The sequence below is a fragment of the Acinonyx jubatus genome, chromosome D1, assembly GCF_027475565.1.
Source record: "Acinonyx jubatus isolate Ajub_Pintada_27869175 chromosome D1, VMU_Ajub_asm_v1.0, whole genome shotgun sequence".
NCBI lineage: Eukaryota > Metazoa > Chordata > Mammalia > Carnivora > Felidae > Acinonyx > Acinonyx jubatus.
Window position 1 is genome coordinate 3052870 of NC_069390.1, and position 19669 is coordinate 3072538.

The 19669-nt window shown below is 56.4% G+C and overlaps 1 protein-coding gene across 14 annotated transcripts in view; it reads left to right on the top strand.

The window, feature by feature from the left end:
- Positions 1-19669, top strand: part of SHANK2 (SH3 and multiple ankyrin repeat domains 2) — a 500122-nt gene that overhangs the window by 341917 nt on the left and 138536 nt on the right. For all 14 annotated transcript variants that reach the window (XM_053202783.1, XM_053202784.1, XM_027045494.2 and 11 more), the window contains 2 exons: positions 5254-5336; positions 6922-7046. In XM_053202783.1, coding sequence (XP_053058758.1) covers positions 5254-5336; positions 6922-7046 — 208 coding nt within the window. The remainder of the gene's footprint in view (positions 1-5253; positions 5337-6921; positions 7047-19669) is intronic.

Genomic DNA, 19669 nt, shown 5'->3' on the forward strand with positions numbered 1-19669 from the left:
GGTGAACCCTTTACTGTGGTGTGTGGTGGGACTATTGGGTGAATGAGAACATGGAAACCTTTAGCGGTCTCTACGGTATGGCTCCCCGGAGAGTTTCGACATGGCGTTGTCTCCCGGTGCTGACGTGGTTCGATATGGGTACCTCTAACGTCCTCCAAGGCGGCCAATGGCCTGTATTCCATCTTTATATGAACTAGAAAAAGTTGCCTGCCCCTTCCTCAAGGCACTTTACGGGCATCTGAGCCCAAATAGCCATAGTAAATATACGGTTCTAGGATGTCTGTCACGTAAATAGTATCCCGTATAGTTGCACTATGCACTACCTACACAACTGTACTTGGTGGGGCTAGATGTCTTCCGCAGTCCCTGCTGCAGGAAACTGGCAAAGAACGGTACATTTTGGGTTCATCGAAGTGCCTTCCCACACTGTTCAGAAAACACATTTGAAGACAGCGCAGCTCGATTATGTTGGTTTGTTTAGTCAATCGACACAGGTAGACTCTCACCAAGAACAGACGTTGTGGCGCTTAGGGAGATTCCGAGAGGAACCAAGCAGGGACGTGTGCTCCCAGGGAGCCCACCGTTGATGGGTCAGCGGGTGAGAAGGACCCTATCAGAGGCCTGGGCCAGAGGAGAGAATGTGTGACGTAGCCCCTCACTGGGAGGGTGTGGGATGGCTTCCGCCCGGTTCAGGGGGAGCTGTGTTCACCAGGGCGGGGGAGGGCGTGGCAGACAACAAGGCAGGGAGGCGTGACGGGGGCCCACGTGCGAGGACTTGGGTAAAATGCAAGTTTTAGGTTCAGGGAGTGAAAATGTGCAGGAAGGCTGGGCAGTGACTATGGTCCCAGGCAGGGGCAGGTGCAAAGCAGGGGAGCGGTGTGACCATGGGGGCTGGGCTGCTGGTTTCGCCAGACCCCGTCACCAGGGACCAGGTGGTGCCGGCCTCCGAGAGCGCACCAAGGTCCGCAGCGAGGAGCCCGCGTGGGCGCCAAGGTGGTGTCCCCCGTGAAGCCGGCTCCCAGTGCGTTTGGGATGCACCTGGAGAGCACGGGTGCTGGCGTGCGGCAGGAGTGGCCAGGGGAGGCTGGGCGGCCTCTGGTTTCTGGGCTTCCGCGTCTCCATGCCGCGGCTTCCGGATATGGCCACGGCGGTCGTCCCCTGACAGTTTTCAGACCCATAAATCAGCAGAAGGGGCCCTCCGAGAGCGTCTCGTCTCCGGGAAGGTTCCTCCCTATGTCCTGGGGGTGGGACTGCCCCGTCTGATTCGTGGGGGGTAGAGGGGGTGCTGCATGGCTGTGCCGTCCGGACGAAACTAGACGTGAGCTTCCTTTCAAAGGAACAACTCCTTCATTCGCAGCTCCCGGGGCGGGGGGGGGGGGGGGGGGGGTTCATGGTTTGCTACAAAGACTCCATACCTCTAACGGCCTGCCTGGGTCTCCCCTGCCGGGGCCCAGCCGGCTGCAAGCAGCCGGCTGACCTCCTACCCTCTGGGCACAACCCGGGACTCAGGGATCGCCCTGGATGGAGGCTCCTTCCCCCGAGACGCTTCACCACCAGCACCGACACCGAGCTCGACCCCCGCCTTGTGCTCACACCCGATCTGCTGTCTCCCACAGACGCAGCGGGGTGCGTGGCCCTTTGCCGGGTGCTGTGGGCGTCTGGAGCAATGCTGCCCAGGACCCACATCTCCTGGGGGACTCGGCAAGAGAGGACAGTTTCCCTGTCCTGGGGCCTTGCCTCACCCGCTGCTCCAAGTGCCTACAAGTCGGGTATATTGCTGCCACTTTGCAGGCGGGGAAACTGAGGCTCTGAGTAGCTAAGCTGGTAAAGGCCCATCTGGGGCTCAGTACAAGTAAGACAGGGTCATGATGGGCGGGGCCGGGGGCTATTTAGATCCTGAAGCGAAGCAGGAAAGAACTGACGGGCAGTCCTTCTCCGTATCAGAGACGAAGGAGTTTGGAGCTTGCTCAGGACGTACGTAGCTACGGGTCTGGGGACAAGACGGGGACGTGTGAGGCAGAAAGTTCTTCAGTGCTGAGGGATCATTGAGAGGTCTCAGAGGGGCTCTGTCATTAGCCCGGGAGCGGTCCCTGCAGGGGAAGAAGCAGTTGGCCCCCGCAAACAGTGACCCTACTCGGGACGGTTGCTGTTATTAACACGTGCTGTGTGCCTGGGCTGCGCTGGGATGTTGCATTAACTCCTTCTTGGCCCACGTGGAGTGTATTGTGCTTCATCCCATTTCGCAGAGCAGGACACTGAGGCTGCGAAGGTCAGAGTGCCCTTGGGTCAGAGCACAGCTGGGATTTGAGCTGAGCTCCCTGTGATGCCAGCACTGCCCCTCAACCACTGTGGCAGAACACCCCCATGTGCTCGGTGGGGGTAGCCGAGGCCAGGCCGCACTGCCCCTGAGAAGCTCCCCAGCGTGGGGGTCAGGTGGGAGGACATGTACAGTCGTCCATGAGACGCACAAAGCCAGAGGCAGGTTTGGGTAGCGTCGACTCCTGCAGGCAGAGGTGGCCCACAGTGGGACCACCGCCTGGAGTGCGAGACAGATGCACCTTGGAGCGGGGCAGAGGTGGGTGTTGGGGGCCGCTTGTGTCCCAGGGGAGATCAGGGCTCGGGACCTGCAGGGCAGACACTGTATTTCTGGGGCTCCAGGGCGCCGCTTGCCTGAAGCTACTCATGCAGGGCGAAGGCGGTGGCTCCAGCCGGGGGCCCTTGTGAGCCTCTCCCTGGAGAAGAGGGATTCAGGACTTGCACCTGCCTGGCACCCGAAGGAGCCACTGGGCCAGCGCCCCCCACCCCCTTAAAGGAGTTGAGCAGGAAGAGGTGGGTGGGTCCGCAGCTGTGTTCTGCTTGGGGGAGGCTGGAGACAGGAAGGTGGCCGGGCCTGGCAGAGGGTCCGCACGTCTCCGCCTGCCCCCAGCTCCTCCTGCCTCGACCCCTGCGGCTCCCCGGGGTCCTGGCCGACCGCCAGCCTGCTGCCGTTTCTGATGGCAGTTAAAGGGATGGCTCCCTGGGGCTCCCCTGTTCCACCGCACCGCCGTGGGGACTGCCCTTTCTGACCTCACGGTTACCCTGGGAGGCCCAGGGCTTGTTCTCGCCGCCTTATGACGTGAGGGGAAGGTTTAGAGGTTTAGAGAACTCCGCCCCCTACTAAGGGCCAGGCTGGCCGTGTGGCCCTGCCCATGGGCTCTCAGGGCCCTGGACTCCTGGCCCTGCTTCTGCCCTTTGCGATGGGCTTCAGTGGGCCGAGCCAGGGAGCTCATGGTCACGGCCAAGCTCCCAGAGCAGGGGCTCTCTGTCCCCAGCACAGGAGACAGAGCAGGAACACAGGGACACAGCCCCTCCTCGAGTTGTTAGACCACCCCAGGCCGGTCATCCTGGATTGCATGGTGTCTCAGCTGTGAAAGTATGTGTCCCTGCTGTGCCAACCCTTTCTTGGAACTCAGGGTCACCCTGGCAAGTTCCACTGCATGCTTGTCCCGTGCAAGGGCAGGAGGGCGGGTGTGGGTCAGGACATGAGTGCATGCTCCGGCTGTGTCCCCAGCCTCTCTGTGCATTCTCCGGCTGTGTCCCCAACCTCTCTGTGCATTCTCCGGCTGTGTCCCCAACCTCTCTGTGCATTCTCCGGCTGTGTCCCCAACCTCTCTGTGCGTGCTCCGGCTGTGTCCCCCAACCTCTCTGTGCATTCTCCGGCTGTGTCCCCAACCTCTCTGTGCATGCTCCGGCTGTGTCCCCCAACCTCTCTGTGCATGCTCCGGCTGTGTCCCCAACCTCTCTGGAATGCCTCTTCCTCGTCTGGATGACGGGAAGCTCTTGGCAGCCTGTCACTTGGTCCAAGCACCCCTCTCCCTTCTCCTCCCCGGGCCACCCGGTCTGGGTTGGCTGTGCTGCTCCCAGATGGCTGCATGCTGGGGCCGTGTGCTTCCTGCAGGCTGTGAATCTACTGCTGGACAAAGCTGACCTTCAGTTGTCTGTGACTTCAAGCCTGTCAGCACACTGTTCCCAGTGCTTGTTGTCTGCGTCCCCCGGCCGCCCCCCTCCGAGACAGGGGCCAGCCGAATGCTTCAGGACCTCTGGCACAGAGCCCTCCTGTGGCCGGCCCCTTAGGACCCTGGAGAAGGCCTCTCCACATTGCCTTCCGCCCCTCCTCCTTCCCTCCGCAGTGGCCTGGCCCTCCGGCTGCCGTCTTCCGGGGCAGCAGAGGGTCCCAGGGGCCATGCCTCCCCGGGGAGGCGGGGAGGGCCCCCGTTCAGCCCAGGCTGCGTGGCCTGCCAGGAAGTCCACTTCCGCCCTGCACCCCCGGGTGCCTCCAGGGCTGGACAGTCATGTGGCAGGGCGCCCTTACTGTAAACGATGGGAGCCTCGGGCAGCTGAAGCAAAGTCGAAGCTTCTGGGTTTCTTTCCTTTAAAAAAAAAAAAAAAAAGGCTGTGCCAAGAGGCGGGTGGTGTGGCTTTAGGTTGTCTCTCAGAGGGGGGAGCCCATGAGCCCCCCTCGCCCCGTCCCCACGACCCATCACCCCCTGACGGAGGCCTTGCCGTAAGTGGCCTTGGTGTCGCTCGAGCGTCCTGCCTCCGGCCCCCACCCATCGGCAGCGCCCGGGCCGCCCCCTCCGCCAGCCTGCGCTTTCTCTGTGCGGGATGACTCCCGGCAGCCTTGCGGGCTCCTTGGTGATCGTGGGGACACCACATTCATTCGGACCGAGAGGGAGGGGCCGCTGCGTCTGGACGCCGGCTCGTGCGGGGAGCAAATAGAATTTGATTTTCAAACACCCCTTGAAGAAGAAGAGCTGCTTCCTCATTTGTCCGCCGGCTGATCCCAGCTGCACCCCGCCCCCCCCCGCCCCCCGAAGATGCGCCGGCCTGCGCGCCCCAGCCCAGCTGCCCTCGGTGCCTTCCGGCCACTTACTTTCTTTGCCTTTCGGCGCCGGGAGCCAGCCCGCGCTGCCGTGGCTCGGCGGCCTCCCCACCATGCCTGACTCCTTCCTCCCGCTCGCCCGGGCTCCGTGCTGCCTCTGCCCGCCCCCCCTCCGAGCCCCATTGTGCCGAGCCCGCCTATCCCGTTAGCCGGCCCCCCAGCTGCCCCCGCTCCTCCTGCGCTCTGTGCTGCTTACTCTCCTCCGTGCTGCCTGGATCCGGCGAGCTGGGTGATTAATTGGCTATGATGATGAGCGTCCCCGGCTCAGGATCAGCCACGGTGATGATGACGGGTTACAATAATGGTCGCTATCCCCGGAATTCTCTCTACAGTGACTGCATTATCGAGGAGAAGACAGTGGTCCTGCAGAAAAAAGACAATGAGGGCTTTGGATTTGTGCTGCGAGGGGCGAAAGGTAAGAGTGGCTGTCTCCAGCCCGGGTACATTCACATGTCGTGTGAGTGTGTGTGTGTGTGTGTGTGTGTGTGTGTGTGTGCACGCCCGTATGAAAATGCTCCCCAGCTCGGAAAGAAGCCTTTTTTCCTGGGGGCACTTGGTTGCTAGACAACCGTGTTCTTTAACATTCTGCCTCACTCAGAAAACACCGGGGCTTGCTTTAGGAATATTTTCCATTTTCTGTGCACAATATTGCTCTGAACAGGCTCTCGCTCGCTCGCTCGCTCTCCCTCCCCCCACCCTTTCTCTTTTTAATAAGAAATCAGGGGTTCAAGCTACATTTTATGGTGTAGTTCAGCCCGGCTGTGGCTGGATGTGGAGCTCCTGTTCTCAGATGTCCACAATTACCCGGTGCTGAGTTTGGGGTGTCTAGAAACTGCCCCATTCTGGGAGTGGGCTTCGGTTCCAAGTGTAGCAGGCATCCGTGTGCCCGCCTCTAAGGTGACTTTGCAAAGGAAACGTGGCAAGATGGTCCCCTCTGCCGCGGACTGAGCCAGCAGCATCCGCATCACGTGGCCTGTGGTGGGGGGTTCCGGGGCGACATTCCACGGCAGCGCGCCCAACACCAGCCCTGAACCTGGGGGCTTCCCTTTAAAAAGAAAACAAAATGGCATCACCTCCCCATGAGGGGAGGCAGCTGCCCACCGCGCGTGTGGGGTGAGAAGCCATGTGGAAGTTTCATCTCGGAGCCTCCGTGCTGTGCTGGGGTCCTGCACCTGTGCTGGGAAAGGCCTCCTTCCCCGGGAGCACCCCCACCTGCTCTAAGCTCGGGCTGCCTGGGAGCGATCTGTCCAGAGAGAGGACGAAGAGACAGATCTGTCCCCGTGTGTGCGTGTCCACGGCTGAGTGATGTTCTGTCCCCTCCCCCTGCCGGGGTCGTCTTCCTCTTGCCACCCACCCACCCCGGCCACTCGTAACCACCCAGGGAAGCCCGTCTCTTGCCCTGGAGTTTTTGTTCGGCAGCTGTGTGGGGCCCGGAAGCCGCGGCTCGTGCTGCCGAGGAGCGGGGGCCCGGCCTTCCCATGGGTGCCGGCCGCAGAGTGGTCGCAGAGAGCCGGGCTCCCCGCGGAACGAATTCCCAAGCAGATCCCACATCTGCAGCCACCCACTGGGTCAGCGCTGTGATCTGTCCGTGCTCCAAGTTGAATTCCTTTGGTCCGCGCGTCTCTGTGGATGTGAATTTGGCAAGTGGTTCAGTGTGGTGTTTCTGTAGCTCTGTGTGGTTATGGGGGGAACTTTTCCATTTTTAGAACTGAAAATGTTTAGTCACTGATGCTTTTAAAGAAAATGACAGGCGTGTACCTGCAGACATGTACGGCAAGTGTTTTCGGCAGAAAGGCCGAGAGATCCGGGGGCACCACGGGGCAGTTGGTTTCACTGCTTGAGTTGGTGCCAACCTATGGCCATGGCTGTCGAGCCCTCCCCAGGGGAGAGCACCCACTTCCGGCGGGAGACGTGCGCACCTCCTTCCTCTCAGGGTCCCACGCGGGGCCAACCTGGAAACACCACCCAGGCTGGTATTGAGGTCTCCCTTGTCTTCCCAGCGGATACGCCCATCGAGGAATTCACACCAACGCCAGCGTTCCCAGCCCTGCAGTACCTGGAGTCTGTGGATGAAGGAGGGGTGGCGTGGCAAGCCGGACTGAGGACGGGGGACTTCCTGATTGAGGTAGGGACACCGGTGTTTGTATCTTTCCGCTTGGGGAGAGCGCTGACTCTCTTGCGGCCGGGGCCCGTGGTCTAAGCAGCACGGCCGTTGGGCCAGACCTAGGGGTACTCGTGGAGGCTGCTCCGGACTCGTGTCGTGTGCTTATCTGCATCCATTGTGGATGCCACTTCTGGTGGGCTGGTGTGTGTTTGGAGCATCTTTCAGGCCTCGGCTGTAGCTCTTTGGAAGGTAGAACTGTTTGTGGGCGTTGGCCACCGGTCTTCAAGTGGAAGGCAGAAGGAAGAGAGACACGTGGCTGCCATGATGTTGGGGACACGCGTGGGTCTACGTGTGCTTCTGTTATCGCCGAACAGAGAAACACCAGGAGGGGCCGTCGCCCATTCTTGTGCCACAGGGGCAGTAAGGAAAGCGCTGTGCCGCGGCCCTTGCTCACGTGAGGTCTGCAGCGCTGGTGGCTGAGAGATCACTGACTCGAACGTCGCAGTAACGCTGCCCGTCCGATGACTGGCCTTCAAAGGCCAAGTGCGAGCGAGAGGGGAAGCTGGCGTTGACAGTAGGGACAGGAAAATGTTAAATCCAGGTGCTTTGAGCGCGGGCTTTTCCCAGTAGGTATGAGAGGAGGGCACCTGTTGGGATGAGCACTGGGTGTTGTATGGAAACCAGCTTGACGATAAATTATATCTAATTTTTAAAGAAAGGAGGGAACTCTCTTCATTCGAAGAATCCCACTAGACACGAGTGCCCTTGGTTTCCGAGCCCTTGCTGGAGTTAGCGTCTTGGTGCGCGTCACGTGTCCGGGCCACCGGCGCTTCCGAGCTCCCTGCGTTTTGCGGGTTCAGGTGTCACTTTGCATCTTGTTGTGCAGAGGAATGTGTTACTGTTTGGAAATATTGACGATAAAAGAGGCTGCCGTACCTTGGAAAAATTACCGTTAAGGGGTTCGGTTCGCTCAAGAGGTCCTCCTTGGGAGTTGACGTTTCTTGGAAAGGCATTCTTCCGGGCTAACCCCGAGCCCAGTGTCACCTGCACTGGAAATGTCCACGTAGGTGGGAGGCATGGATATGTGGTGCCCCCCCCCCCACTGGGCCGGCCAGACACTTGCTCTTCCTGCAAAGGAGACCGAGCCCATGGCGACGTGGCCACTGGGAGCCCTTCTCCCGGTCATGCCTAAGCTTCCCAGGGTGCTTTTGAGCTCGAGTTTACTCGTGGCCTCCTTAGTGCTTCTCAAGGCTGGTGGAGTGATGGAAATCCAGAAGGAGAGGCACTGTGGTGGAAACAGACCCAAGAGCCAAGGAAAATGGAGAAGGTGACTTACCCTCTTCAAGGTGCCTTGTGCTGGTCTCGTTTCATTTGCTGAAAGATGTATTTAAATTATTGTTGACCAATCAGAGCCCGGCTTGGAAGAAACCTTGGGTGCGTGTGTATCCAGAAGGATGGAGAGTGGGGCCCGCTGGGCTTTCGTGGGTTAACTTGATTTGTAACCTCACAAAAATGCAGAGACTGGTTGAATCATCTTCTGTAGGATGTAGTTGTGATGTAAGTCTCCTTCGCGCGCGCGCGCGTGTGTGTGTGTGTGCGTGTGTGTGTGTGACAGAGAGAGACCCAGAGACAGAGGCTCCAATAGGTTGACACAGCCGATGCTGGTTCTTGGGTTTAAATAATAAATGAAGGCTGCAGATGGAAGCGTGTCCCCCGTTGTCTGGCTCATCGGAGTGCCTCCTTGATAAACTAGTCAGGAAGAAAAACGTGGGACCGCCTCGGAGCATGTGCTGGGCCCATCCCTTTCGCGAGGACGCAAAGCTACACCTGGTTGGCGGACACGTCTGCAGTGTGTGCCTGGCCCGGGCGGAGAGGGCCAGCCGCCCGGCCAGATTGAAGCTTCCGTGGAAATTGGGAGCAGGAAGAGTTTCTGCCCTTCTGTTTGCAAAGCACTTCCTCTGACATTGCTTTTAACCTCTGATATGCAAATATATTTGCCATTTTGGAACAGGTTTTAGATTCCGGGTAACCTCTGAGCTCTGGGATTCTAGGAATGGCTGGCGCTGAGAGGCATGGATGCCGTGTTGGTGTTATTATGTCACAAAGACCCGAAGGAGGGCTGAGCCCTCCACAGCCACCCTGGGCCGCTTACTGGGGGTCACGTGCTAATGGGGGGACGGGGGTTGGGCTGCTGGAACACTGACCCACCCAGTGCATTTCCAAGGCTACTCTTGGGGCTCAGAAAGTCTCCTTTAGCTGCTTAGATTAAAAAAAGGCAGAGTCTCCATGAGGTGTTTCCTAGCTGCTGGGTTGTACCACTGGAATATTAGCGTCACTTATAGCCTCATAGGTCCGTACGTTTTCCAACAGATGGTTATTCCACCTTGTCCGTTGAAAAGCTTCAACCTTGGAGGGGTTGTTCTAAAAGAACCCATGTTGTCTCGGGCGAATCTTAATTTTGGCCAGAAGCCATCCCTGGAGTCCAGGGGGTTTCTGAGCCTTGGGGAAGTGCAGGGTCCCGTGTGGAAGGGTCACAAGCATGAGCAAATTGTCCTTGTTGCCCCGCACTCCTCTGGGCAAACCTCCTTCTCTCCCTGCTCTTGGAAAGGAACGCGGAGCATGCCAGCTGTTTGTATTCTCTTTAAAAACGTGCGCTGTGGTTTGAACGTGGGACCAAGGGGCAGCTTCCGGTGGGTCTGGTCTCTCCTCCAAGTCTTGCTGGACTTGGCGTCTCCTGGACTACCGTCCTTCTTCCTTCTTAGACGTGGTCATCTGCCGGTGCCACCAGCTCCTGTCGTGAAGGGCTTCCTATCGTGTGTGCTTTCCTTGGTGCTTGCCCTCCAGAGCTGACGTCCCTCCTGCCCTAGCATTTGGGAGGCGTTTGCTCCTTGGTCACCAGGACGGTTTCTTTGCTGACCTTGCCCCCCAAACTCCCCCCGCCGAAAAGCAAACACTTGGAGTAGAGTCCACGTAAAAGGCTATCGTGAGCCCAGGAATTACATTAAGATAGATGGGTCTAAGTGTGCCAGCCGGGTTGCTGTAAAAATTCATCTCAGAGGAGGAAAAGGAGAAGTGGGTGCCCCACAGAGGGGGCGTCTGAATGTGGTGACTCCATAGGCCATGTGTGTTTGCGTTTTCAGATCAGCATAATGGGCTGGAGTCCCCTGCGTGGCTGGTGCCCCTGGAGCTTTCCCAGAGGGCTTCAGGTGGTGGTGGGAGTGGGCAGAGCAGCCGGGGCCGAGTCCTTCCCGGGAGGAGTGGGTCTGGGTGGCGATGACGGGCCAGAACAGCAGTAAGCACAGGAATCAGAGAAAGTTCCTCTTTCCAGGCAGGCCAAATATAAGCACGGGAACTCCACCATCCAGGAGTGACAAAGGTGCTGTGTTCCAGCAGGAACCCAACTCAAACCGGGCTTAATGATAATAGACGCTCATCAGAGAACTAAAAGCAAAGGCTGCAGAGGTAGAATCAGCCTTCGGGCACAGATGGTTGAAGACTTCATCCGCTGTTTCCTCGAGATTATCCTGATTGGATCTCCCTACCCCCATGAGATGGGGCAGGAGAGGTCACTTACTTACGAGGAGTCCCAAGGATGACGTAGAGAGTTTCACATCAAGTAATTGAGGAGACGTGGATGTTGGGATGTCACTTTGGTGTCCTGCAAGGGACTCCCCAAACTGGATGGCCTGTCAGCCTCATACAGTGAAACCTGGCCAGCGACAGAGTCACCTGTCATTATTTATAGAGAGACCTGGATGCCAGCCCACACCTACAGAATGAGAGGCTTGAGGCAGCACCTGGGCATGGCATCTTTAGGTCACTTAGGTGTTGCTGCCGGGGGTTCCAGATCGGCTGGCCTGATCGTGTTGGCTTTTTAAAAAACGAGAGAGAGAGAGAGAGAGAGAGAGAGAGCGAGAGCACATGAGTCGGGGAGGAACAGAGAGAGAGGGAGAGAGAGAATCCCAAGCAGGCTCCGCTCAGCACAGAGCCCAACACAGGGCTCAAACCTGCGAACCGTGAGATCATGACCTGAGCGGGAGTTGGATGCTCAACCGACTAAGCCCCCAGGAGCCCCTGTGTTGGCGTTTTGAACCCTCCATCTGTCATCAGGTCCTGCATGGCCCTTGACACGAGGCCAGGACCATCTTCCGTCCACAAGCCCCCCCCGCCCCGTTCGGAAACCCAAGCTTTGTTTCTTGCTTCACTTTCTTAAATGAAAACGTTCTCTCTCAGAAGAATTTCTACAATACAACAAAACACTACACGTCAAAAGAGCAAACAGTGTTTGCAGCAAACACAGCCAAGGCCCGTGTCCTTACTGACAGTAACCAAGGGTGTATCTGCCGGGCACTGCACAATCCCATCTAATCCTCGCAGCGAGCCTATAACGTGGCTTCTGTTGCCATCCCCATGTTACAGATGAGGAAACCGAGGCACAGAGAAGTTAGGCCACTTGCCCACAGTCACAGAGCTGGAAAGTGGATTCCAACCACGGTAACGCCAGAGCTCGGAAATTCTTAAGAGACGCGCTGATGTGCTTGATGTATAAATGGGCAAAGGGTAAGAAGAAAAAGAGATGACGAGGTGCCAGTTTTTATTTTCAAATTAGCAAATGCTTTTTTTTTTTTTATTACTCTACCCGTCGCGGGTGACAGCACTCATGTTGCTATGTGGAAGAATAAATTGCCATAAACTTTTTAGAAATCGATGTGACAGGACATAGTAAGAGCTGTAAAGCCGAATCAGGGATTTTGTATCTAGGAATCCGTTCTAAGGGAATGATCTACAAACAGACAAAGCACAGTGTAGCAAAAACAGTCTGAGGGGCTGGGACTGTAGGGAAACGGTTGAGGGGACATCATGCATCTGTTGTGGGCACACAAGAAAGCATTTAAAAATCATGCTTGTAAGGAGTTCTTGCTACTAATGACAACAGATCACCTTATATCGGTGAAAAGGGCAGAACCAAAATTGTCTGCGTAATACCACCTAAATCTCCCCCAAAATAGGCATAGGAAAAAAGAAAAAGGAGAGGAGAGGTTAACCCCTGGGTGACGGGATCGTGTATGGTTATTTTCTCTTTTTTCAGACTTTTGTCTGTTTCTCAGATTTTCGAGAGTGACAGTATTAATTTTTTTGACAGGTACTAATTTCATAAATAGAAAGTTATTCCTTAGAAGACGCTGTCGCACACAGTTGAGTGGTGTCTCAGCCTCCGTGGCCAAGGTGTTGCTGTTTGCTTCGGGGACGAGAACACTTTCCTGGGCGTTAATTATTTTCCTGGGGCCATTGCTTACCAACCTGATGCCGAGCTGGAGGCTCCTATGGTTTTTGTGATTGTTTTCTTAGCCCTGAAGTGGCCAATCTCGTCTTTGTGTTAATTCCCTAAATAGGTTTTCCCTTGCAATTAAAAGCAATATCCTTCATCCTTGAAAACCGATGCTTGAGTTTGCTAATTACTTTTCCTCGTATTAAATGCTTGTACTCGTGATGGCCTACAACTGTTTTATAATCTCCGTTTGCACCGAAGTGAGGATGCTAAGGGGGATGCCCCGGGGTTTTCCTCAGAGACCATTTGAGTATCTTATGTTTCTTCGGCTGAGAATCGTAGCACGAGCTCTAGCACACATTTGCCTATACCATTACCTGTCACCAAGCTGGGGCTGTGAACAGTTGGAAAAGCTCAGGGGTAATCTGCCAGCCTTCCGCAGCTTCGGCATTAAATCGCACGAAGGACAGGAAATGAAGTTCAGGTTCTGCCCCCTCGGTTGCTGCACCCGTCACTGATCAGCCCATGCTTCCTGGGTCTCAGTGTCCCCATCAGCAAAACGGGTGGTTGGGAGAGTTCGGTCATCAGGACGGGCTGTGTGCCACGAGCTCTGGGCGCATGGGCCGCTGTGAGCGCCGGTCTGGTTAGAAGGCCGAGGCCAGCAGTGCATGCCGTCAGCACTGGCTGGTGACCATCCTGTCCTTCGTTGTCATTCATGATGCTTGACTGGGAAGAAGGAACCAATGACTATTAGTGGAACAAACAATAATGGGAAGTCATGATAAGTTCTAATGCTGGCGGGCGATCACCACCACTCCCGTCGCGAGCATGGAGTGGTTACAGAGCACACCCACGCTGTGCCAAGCACATAAGTCAAGAGCACACTGGCCGTAGCTTCTTCATGCGTCTCTGTGGACGGCATATCAGCTGATGCAGGCACCTGGCCCGCCCCATCTGCAAGCCCCAAATATCGCTGGCAGCCATGCCCCCGGGTTTGGCTTGAACCTCTGCTCCCAGGGCGCGCCCCCTCTGCCTCGCTCCGTTCTCTTCTGGCACGAGTCGGGCTTTTAGGTAATCTTGGAATTTCTCTTCATGATTCCCGTTTTGCCCTCCAGCCACAAATCCCAGGGCTGAGGCCAGAGTCCTGTCGTGGTTTCCCCGGTGCCGGCATCCTTCCCAGACAGTTGTTCAGCCCCAACACCCAGCTCGCATTTCTCTGTCCTGCCTTTCGGGATATTGTGAGAGGCTTTGTCACATGTCCTGCTGGTGCCCACATGGCCAAGCTGGGAACTCTAGCCACCCCACTCCCCCAAATTCTTAACATCTTATTTAAATCATTTTAAAGGGGTATCTAAGTCAATAACTAAGTGAAGACCGAATGCCAGCTGATACTAGCAGGAAGGTAGGGTGACCGGTGAATTCTTGACTTTGAGTCATATTGATACTTCAGTTGTGAAGTTCTGTTGGTTTCATGTCAAAGACAAGCAGGGCCCCTTGGCTGGCTGTGGTCTCTCCAAGTATGGAGCGTTTCTGTTCTGAAGCTCTGTGGCTTCTTGCTGTGCTCGTGTTGGAAGAGGTCTGGGCCCCTTGGCCAGCCTCTAGCTCTGGCTCCCCTGCTGCTGGGCTGCCGGCACCTAGGTCAGTGCAGAGAGTAAGCATGGCCATCTTGACTTGCCTCTTCACCTCCCTTCCCAGGCTTGCTGGGGTCTCAGCTCCCAGTCACTTTTCAGTGATGACTGAAAAATATTCCTTTGGTAGCAAACAAAAGTCAGCACAGAGGAGCATGTCTGTTTTTGTTGCTGGCCTCCACACGATGCCAGTGCCTGTGGCAAACTGCTGTCATTACAGTCTTGGCCTTTCAAGGCTGGCAGCATTGGGGTCTCTCTGTGTATCCTAGCACTGGGGTGTTTGCTCTCCAGGGCTCTAAAGAGACCCCTGCTCTGAGCAGAGCCCCTGAAAGTGTGGGAGCTTGGACCCCTTTCCTGCACATAGCCATAGCCCCTTTCTGTGCCTAGAGAATGATTCACTTTGTCCTCCATATTGACTGGGAACAGGTGGTCCGGGCTGAGGAGCAGCCCGGAATCCTGCTGAGAAGGTAGATGCGGGCAGTTTAGCGATTGCAAATCTGAAGTCTTGGCTCATTCATTTTGGGGTTCTAATTTGAAGCATCAGTGATTTCAATTTCAGGCTAAAAAAAGATTCAGAATCACTTCAGGGGACCACGGCTGCTGTGCTCAAGGCTCCATAGGCCTAGCAGATGGCAGTGCACTAAGTTGGATAGAGACAGAAAGGAGCCGTGGTCAAGGGCACAGGCTGTGGATTGTGATCTGGGTTTGAATCCAGCCTCTGTCGCTTGACTGTTTGCATGCGAACTTGGACAGATCTCTCATCCCTTGGCCTCAGTTCCTTAAACTGTAAATAAAAATGTGTTTGAAGCACATAGCATGGCTCCTGGAAGGGTGATATCTCAACAATTGGTGTGAATTGTACACGTCACTTTTACAACTTCATTCATTCAGGTGCTGGGCTGCCATGTGCTGTGGGGAGAAAAGACATGAATCAGACTCAGCTCCTTGGGGAACTCAGCCTGGAAGGGAGCAAAAAGCCCCAAGATAAATTTGAAAAAGGGCTTTGCGAAAGAGATGGTGTCGGCACCGTGCTTAGTTGAGTACGTGGGGTTTCCATAGGCAGAACTCAAGAGGGGGGTTCCAGGGACAGCTTAGAGTGTCGGGAGCGTTCAAGGTGGATTTGGGAAGTGGCCAAATGTTATGGAGCTGGGGGTGACTGGGGCTGGTCCAGAGAGGGCCTGGAATGTCAGCTTAAGTAGGGGCGACAATATCCGGTCAGTGGCGGGGAGCCATAGGAGAATGCCTGAAATGGGATCTCTCCGTGGTGCTGAACCTCTCCAGGGTGTGTGGACCTCTGCAGGGCATGGGACCTCTCCAGGGTGCTGAACCTCTCCAGGGTCCTGAACCTCTCCAGGGTGTGGGGATCTCTCTAGGGTGCAGGGACCCCTCCTGAGAGCTGGGAGGATGGGGCCTCCCTCAGGAGAAGCAGCCTGGTGGGAGGCCTCAGTGCTTCCTTTCTCATTCCCTTCACCTCCCATCCCTGGGTCCTGTATCCTTGGCCTTCCTGGGCACTGCAGCTTATTATTCAGCAAGTGTGCTTGCCTGCTTGCTGGGAAAATCTCTCCTGTGAGGAGAGGTGAAGGGACCAGTATGGCTCGAGCATTTGTGACAGCCTATGCTCTAAGCCAGCCTTCACTCCGTCACTGAGATCGCAGCTTACATGTCACCTTCCCAGAGGGGACTCACTGGGCACCCTCTGGTTGCCCCTGACTCTGACACTCCACTGTGTGTTTCCTCCACCACCAGAATCATATGTGTTGGGTGGTTGACTTACTGTCCATCTCTCTCATGAGAATGCCTGCTCCCTGCAGGCTGGACAGCTTGCTGACCTGGTCCCTGCTGTGTATCCAGCACCCAGTAGATGATTTATGCTTAACAGAAGTCCCAAAACCTGTGTTCAGTGATGGACACTCCTGAGAAGTAGGCATTTTATGCCTTCTTTGCAGGTGATGGAATTGAGAGATTAGACGGCTGCTGAGGGCCCCAGAGAGAGTGCTGACTCCCAAGCTTGCATCTGACTGATGCCCTGAGAAAGTCTAAAGTTTTTCAGACATAATCTTATAACTGTCTTCCCCAACCCAGGAAGGATGCTGTAGACCCAGCCCCAGTCTATATGCGGTGAGGTCTACAGGAGGCATAGTGAGCCAAGAGCTCCATGTTGGAAACTTCTGGCCCAGGGTTCTCTGATGTGCCTCTTGACTCCCCTGAAAGGAGCCCTCCTGGGTCCTCACCACCTGCCCTCCCTCCCTCCCTTCCTCCCACGCACTCACCTCCCAGTGTGCTCAGCAGGCTCTCGTTAGCATTGATTTGTCTGTCTGCCGTGCCCTTTTGTGGGGCATTTCATGATACAAGCGGTTAGGTTGGCAAATGAAATGAAGGAAGGCCTCATGCTGAATGCCCTGTCGGATCTTCTAATTGATGGAGTTTGTCAGTCCTGGGAACTAGGCTGTGTGCAGGTCAACAATAAGAAAAGTTAAGAACAGAATGGCTGGGGAAGGGGACATGGAAGGCCACGGTTACCATCCGATGCTGTGAAGTCATGAGTGGTCTGCTCTGAGACCACTGAGACCAACCTCCCCCAGGCGGAATTTCCAGTCACCTCTACCTGGACCTTTGGTTTCACGTAACAGACTTTTTCGTGTACCTCCTCGGTGCCCAGCCCTCGGTCAAGGAGATGAGTGGAGGCCATCTTTGCTCTCAAGGGGCAAAGTGGAGTGGGGAGGGAGGCCCGCAAACCTCTGCTGGGACTCAGAGCTGGGGCACCGAGGAAGGGATGGTTATTCAGATGAGCTAGGGAGGCAGCACACACATCCAGCCTGGAAAGACAGATGGGCCTTAACCCTGGCCCTCTCTCCCTGGTCTCCTGAACGTGCCACACTTCCTCCCACCCCCAGCACTTGCCCACACTGCTCACTCGTGCTCTCTGTTACCTCTCTCCTATCTCCACCTCCTCCACCTGCGTAACTGGCTCACCCTTGGATCTCTGCTTGGTAGCCCCTCCTCAGGGAAGCCTCCCCGACAGTCCCTGAGACAGCCACTAGCAGCACGTGTCCCTGTCCCTTCCTGACCTGACCTCAGGGCCCAGCTCATGACAGGTACACAGTCAGGGTCCGTTAAATGGTGGGAGGCACCACAGGGGGAGGGCACAGCCAGAGGAAGGCTCAGGGGCAGAAGCACATAGACCTGTGTGGGAAATGTCAGGAGACCCAGGAAAGATGAGCAGGATGGGCCCTCCAAGTCAGGGAGGGCCTTAAATGGGAGCTGAGTCATTGGGCCTCATTCTGTCGCCGGAGGCATGCTCGCTCGGGGATTTTAGCAGGAACTTCCGAGGCCTGCCGATCGCTAGGCTGGAGCCTTGCTGGAGAAGGGAGGTGGAGGCAGACTGGAGGCCACTGCCCTTGAGAAGCAGGTGAGGGTGGGGATTAAACGCTCAGTCCCAGGAGGCAGCCCATCTGGGTCCAAATCCAGCTGCCCTACCTATGCGCTGTGTGGCCTCAGGCAAGTTACACAGCCCCTCTGTGCCTCAATTTCTTTGCCAGCAAAGTGGGATTAAGAAGAGTATCTCTCTCCTAGAGCCATTTTCTGCTCCAGGGAGACTTTCCCACCTTCACTCTTTAGGAAGATCCTGTCCTTACCGTGGACCGCAGGACTCTATGGCTCCAGCCTCCCTGCCCCCAGTCCCCTGCCCATCCCTTCCCTCCCCGGGGACACCCTCCCGCCAGGCCTTCCCTGACCCACCTCATCCGAGAGGTACAGACCTCCACAAACTGCAGCCGCTACTGAGGGATGTATCTCTTCTCAGCTTTGCCACGCGTTGAGTTTACATGACCCAAGGATGTGCTGGCTGAACATCTCCCCTCCAGAGCCCGGGTCCCCTCTGCGGGCAGAGCCCTCTTCCAGGGGGCGCCTGGGGCCATCCCAGCACCCAGGAGAACAGAGTCTGGTGCAGCAGGAGCCTAGAGTATGTCTGTTGGTTGAATGGATGAGCTGTGATCCCGGCCCTGGCCCAGAGGCTGGCTGACACCAATGAGGACAGCGGGGCACCCTGAGAGCTCATACCGGGCACTTCCGCGTCGGAGGGGTGGCTGGTCTCTCCTAGACCACCTCCCTCGCATCCCCCCAGTCAGGGCCAGGACCTCGAAAGGCGGACAGAGACACAGGGGGCGACTGACTTACATCAGAGGGAACCGCACTTGGCCAGTCCTTCCCCTGAAGTTCCAGAATTCTCTCAAGAATTCTCTCCCGCTGCCTACTCAAATCCCACAGCCTTTATAGGGGGGTGTGTGCCCCTGCTCTCAGAAAACGTTAGGGATTTGGAGTAAACTCTGCCCCCGTGTATTCTTGCTGAGGGGTTTTTACATTAGTGCTGTTTCTTTAGGGTTGGCGTAAGTCACGTCCACCCGGGTAAAACTGGGAATACAGACAAGCCAAAGGGAGAAGTCAGCTAACGCCGACAGGAGACGGGGCTGCCATACTGCTTACCTTCTCAGGTTGTCATTTCTTTGTACGTGTCTGTCAGAGACACATTTTGCCACGTGTGTGTACGCGTGTACTCTTTTTGTGCATATCCTTGTTATTGTGATAAAATACACACACCATAAGACTGACCAGTTTACCCATTTTTTAAGTTTAAGCCATTTTGTGCGACCATCTCCTGTCTCTAGTCCCAGACCGTTTTCAACCCCCATGAAGACACCCGTCTCCGTTAGCCACCTACCATCCCACTGCTTCCCTGCGCCTCGGGCCACCACTGATCAACTTTCTGTGTCCATGGGTTTGCCTGGACGCGTGGGTTTGTTCTGGACGCTCCATTGGCCTGGAGTCCTACGACACGTGGCCTTTTGTGCTGGCTCCTTCCACTGAGAACGTTTCCACGGTTCACCCGCAAGGTAGCGTGTGTCGGCACATCCTTCTTTCTGTGGCCAAATAACATTCCGTTGTGTGGACGACCCACACCGTGCTTGTCCATTCGTCCGCTGGTGGACGTTCAGATGTTCGGGTGCTTTCCGGCTTTGACTCTCGTGCATAAGGCAGCTATGAACGTGCGTGTGCAAGCCTTTGTTGGGGTCTCTGTTCCCGGTTCCTCGGGGCGTGCACCTCTGAGCAGACTCGCTGGGTCATGTAATTCTGTGTTTATGTAAACTGCTGACCCAGCCTCGGGGGGAAGCGACAGGCGTTCCGTGAGCGCCTAGTAAACGGCCATCTTTACGCTCAGCCTGGCAGGGGAAGTGGGAGAGCGGAGGGCAGGGGAGGCAGCCCCGGCCCACGGACCCAGAACTCAAACCCACCAGCACCTTCACTGCTGGACAGCCCGTGCTGGCTGCAAACGACATCAGCCACGGTGATGACGGTTAACAACGGGAAATGCTCCCATCCCGCGCGCACGGACTCACTCGGTGCTCAGTTTCATTGGGATATTCCTGTCAGCTCTTTGTTTTTCTGCGTGAGGAGCCTGGGGCACAGAGAGGGGAACTCGCTTGCCTGCAGACGCACAGCAAGCAAGCAGCCGAGCCGGGCTGCGGTCCAGGCAGGTGATTGCTTCGGAGGCCATGCTGTGAGCTTCTCCACCGTGAGGCCTGGAGTAGGGGACGGGGTGAAGGGACTGGCCAGGGAAGGAGCGCGGTGGGCTGGGGGGAGGGGGACAGGAACAGAACCAGCGTTTGTGTGCACTGGTGAAGCAGCATCCACGTAAAGCATCCTGCCCAGCATCCAGCATGTGGCTAAGCAAGGGGCAGGGCCTGAGAGAT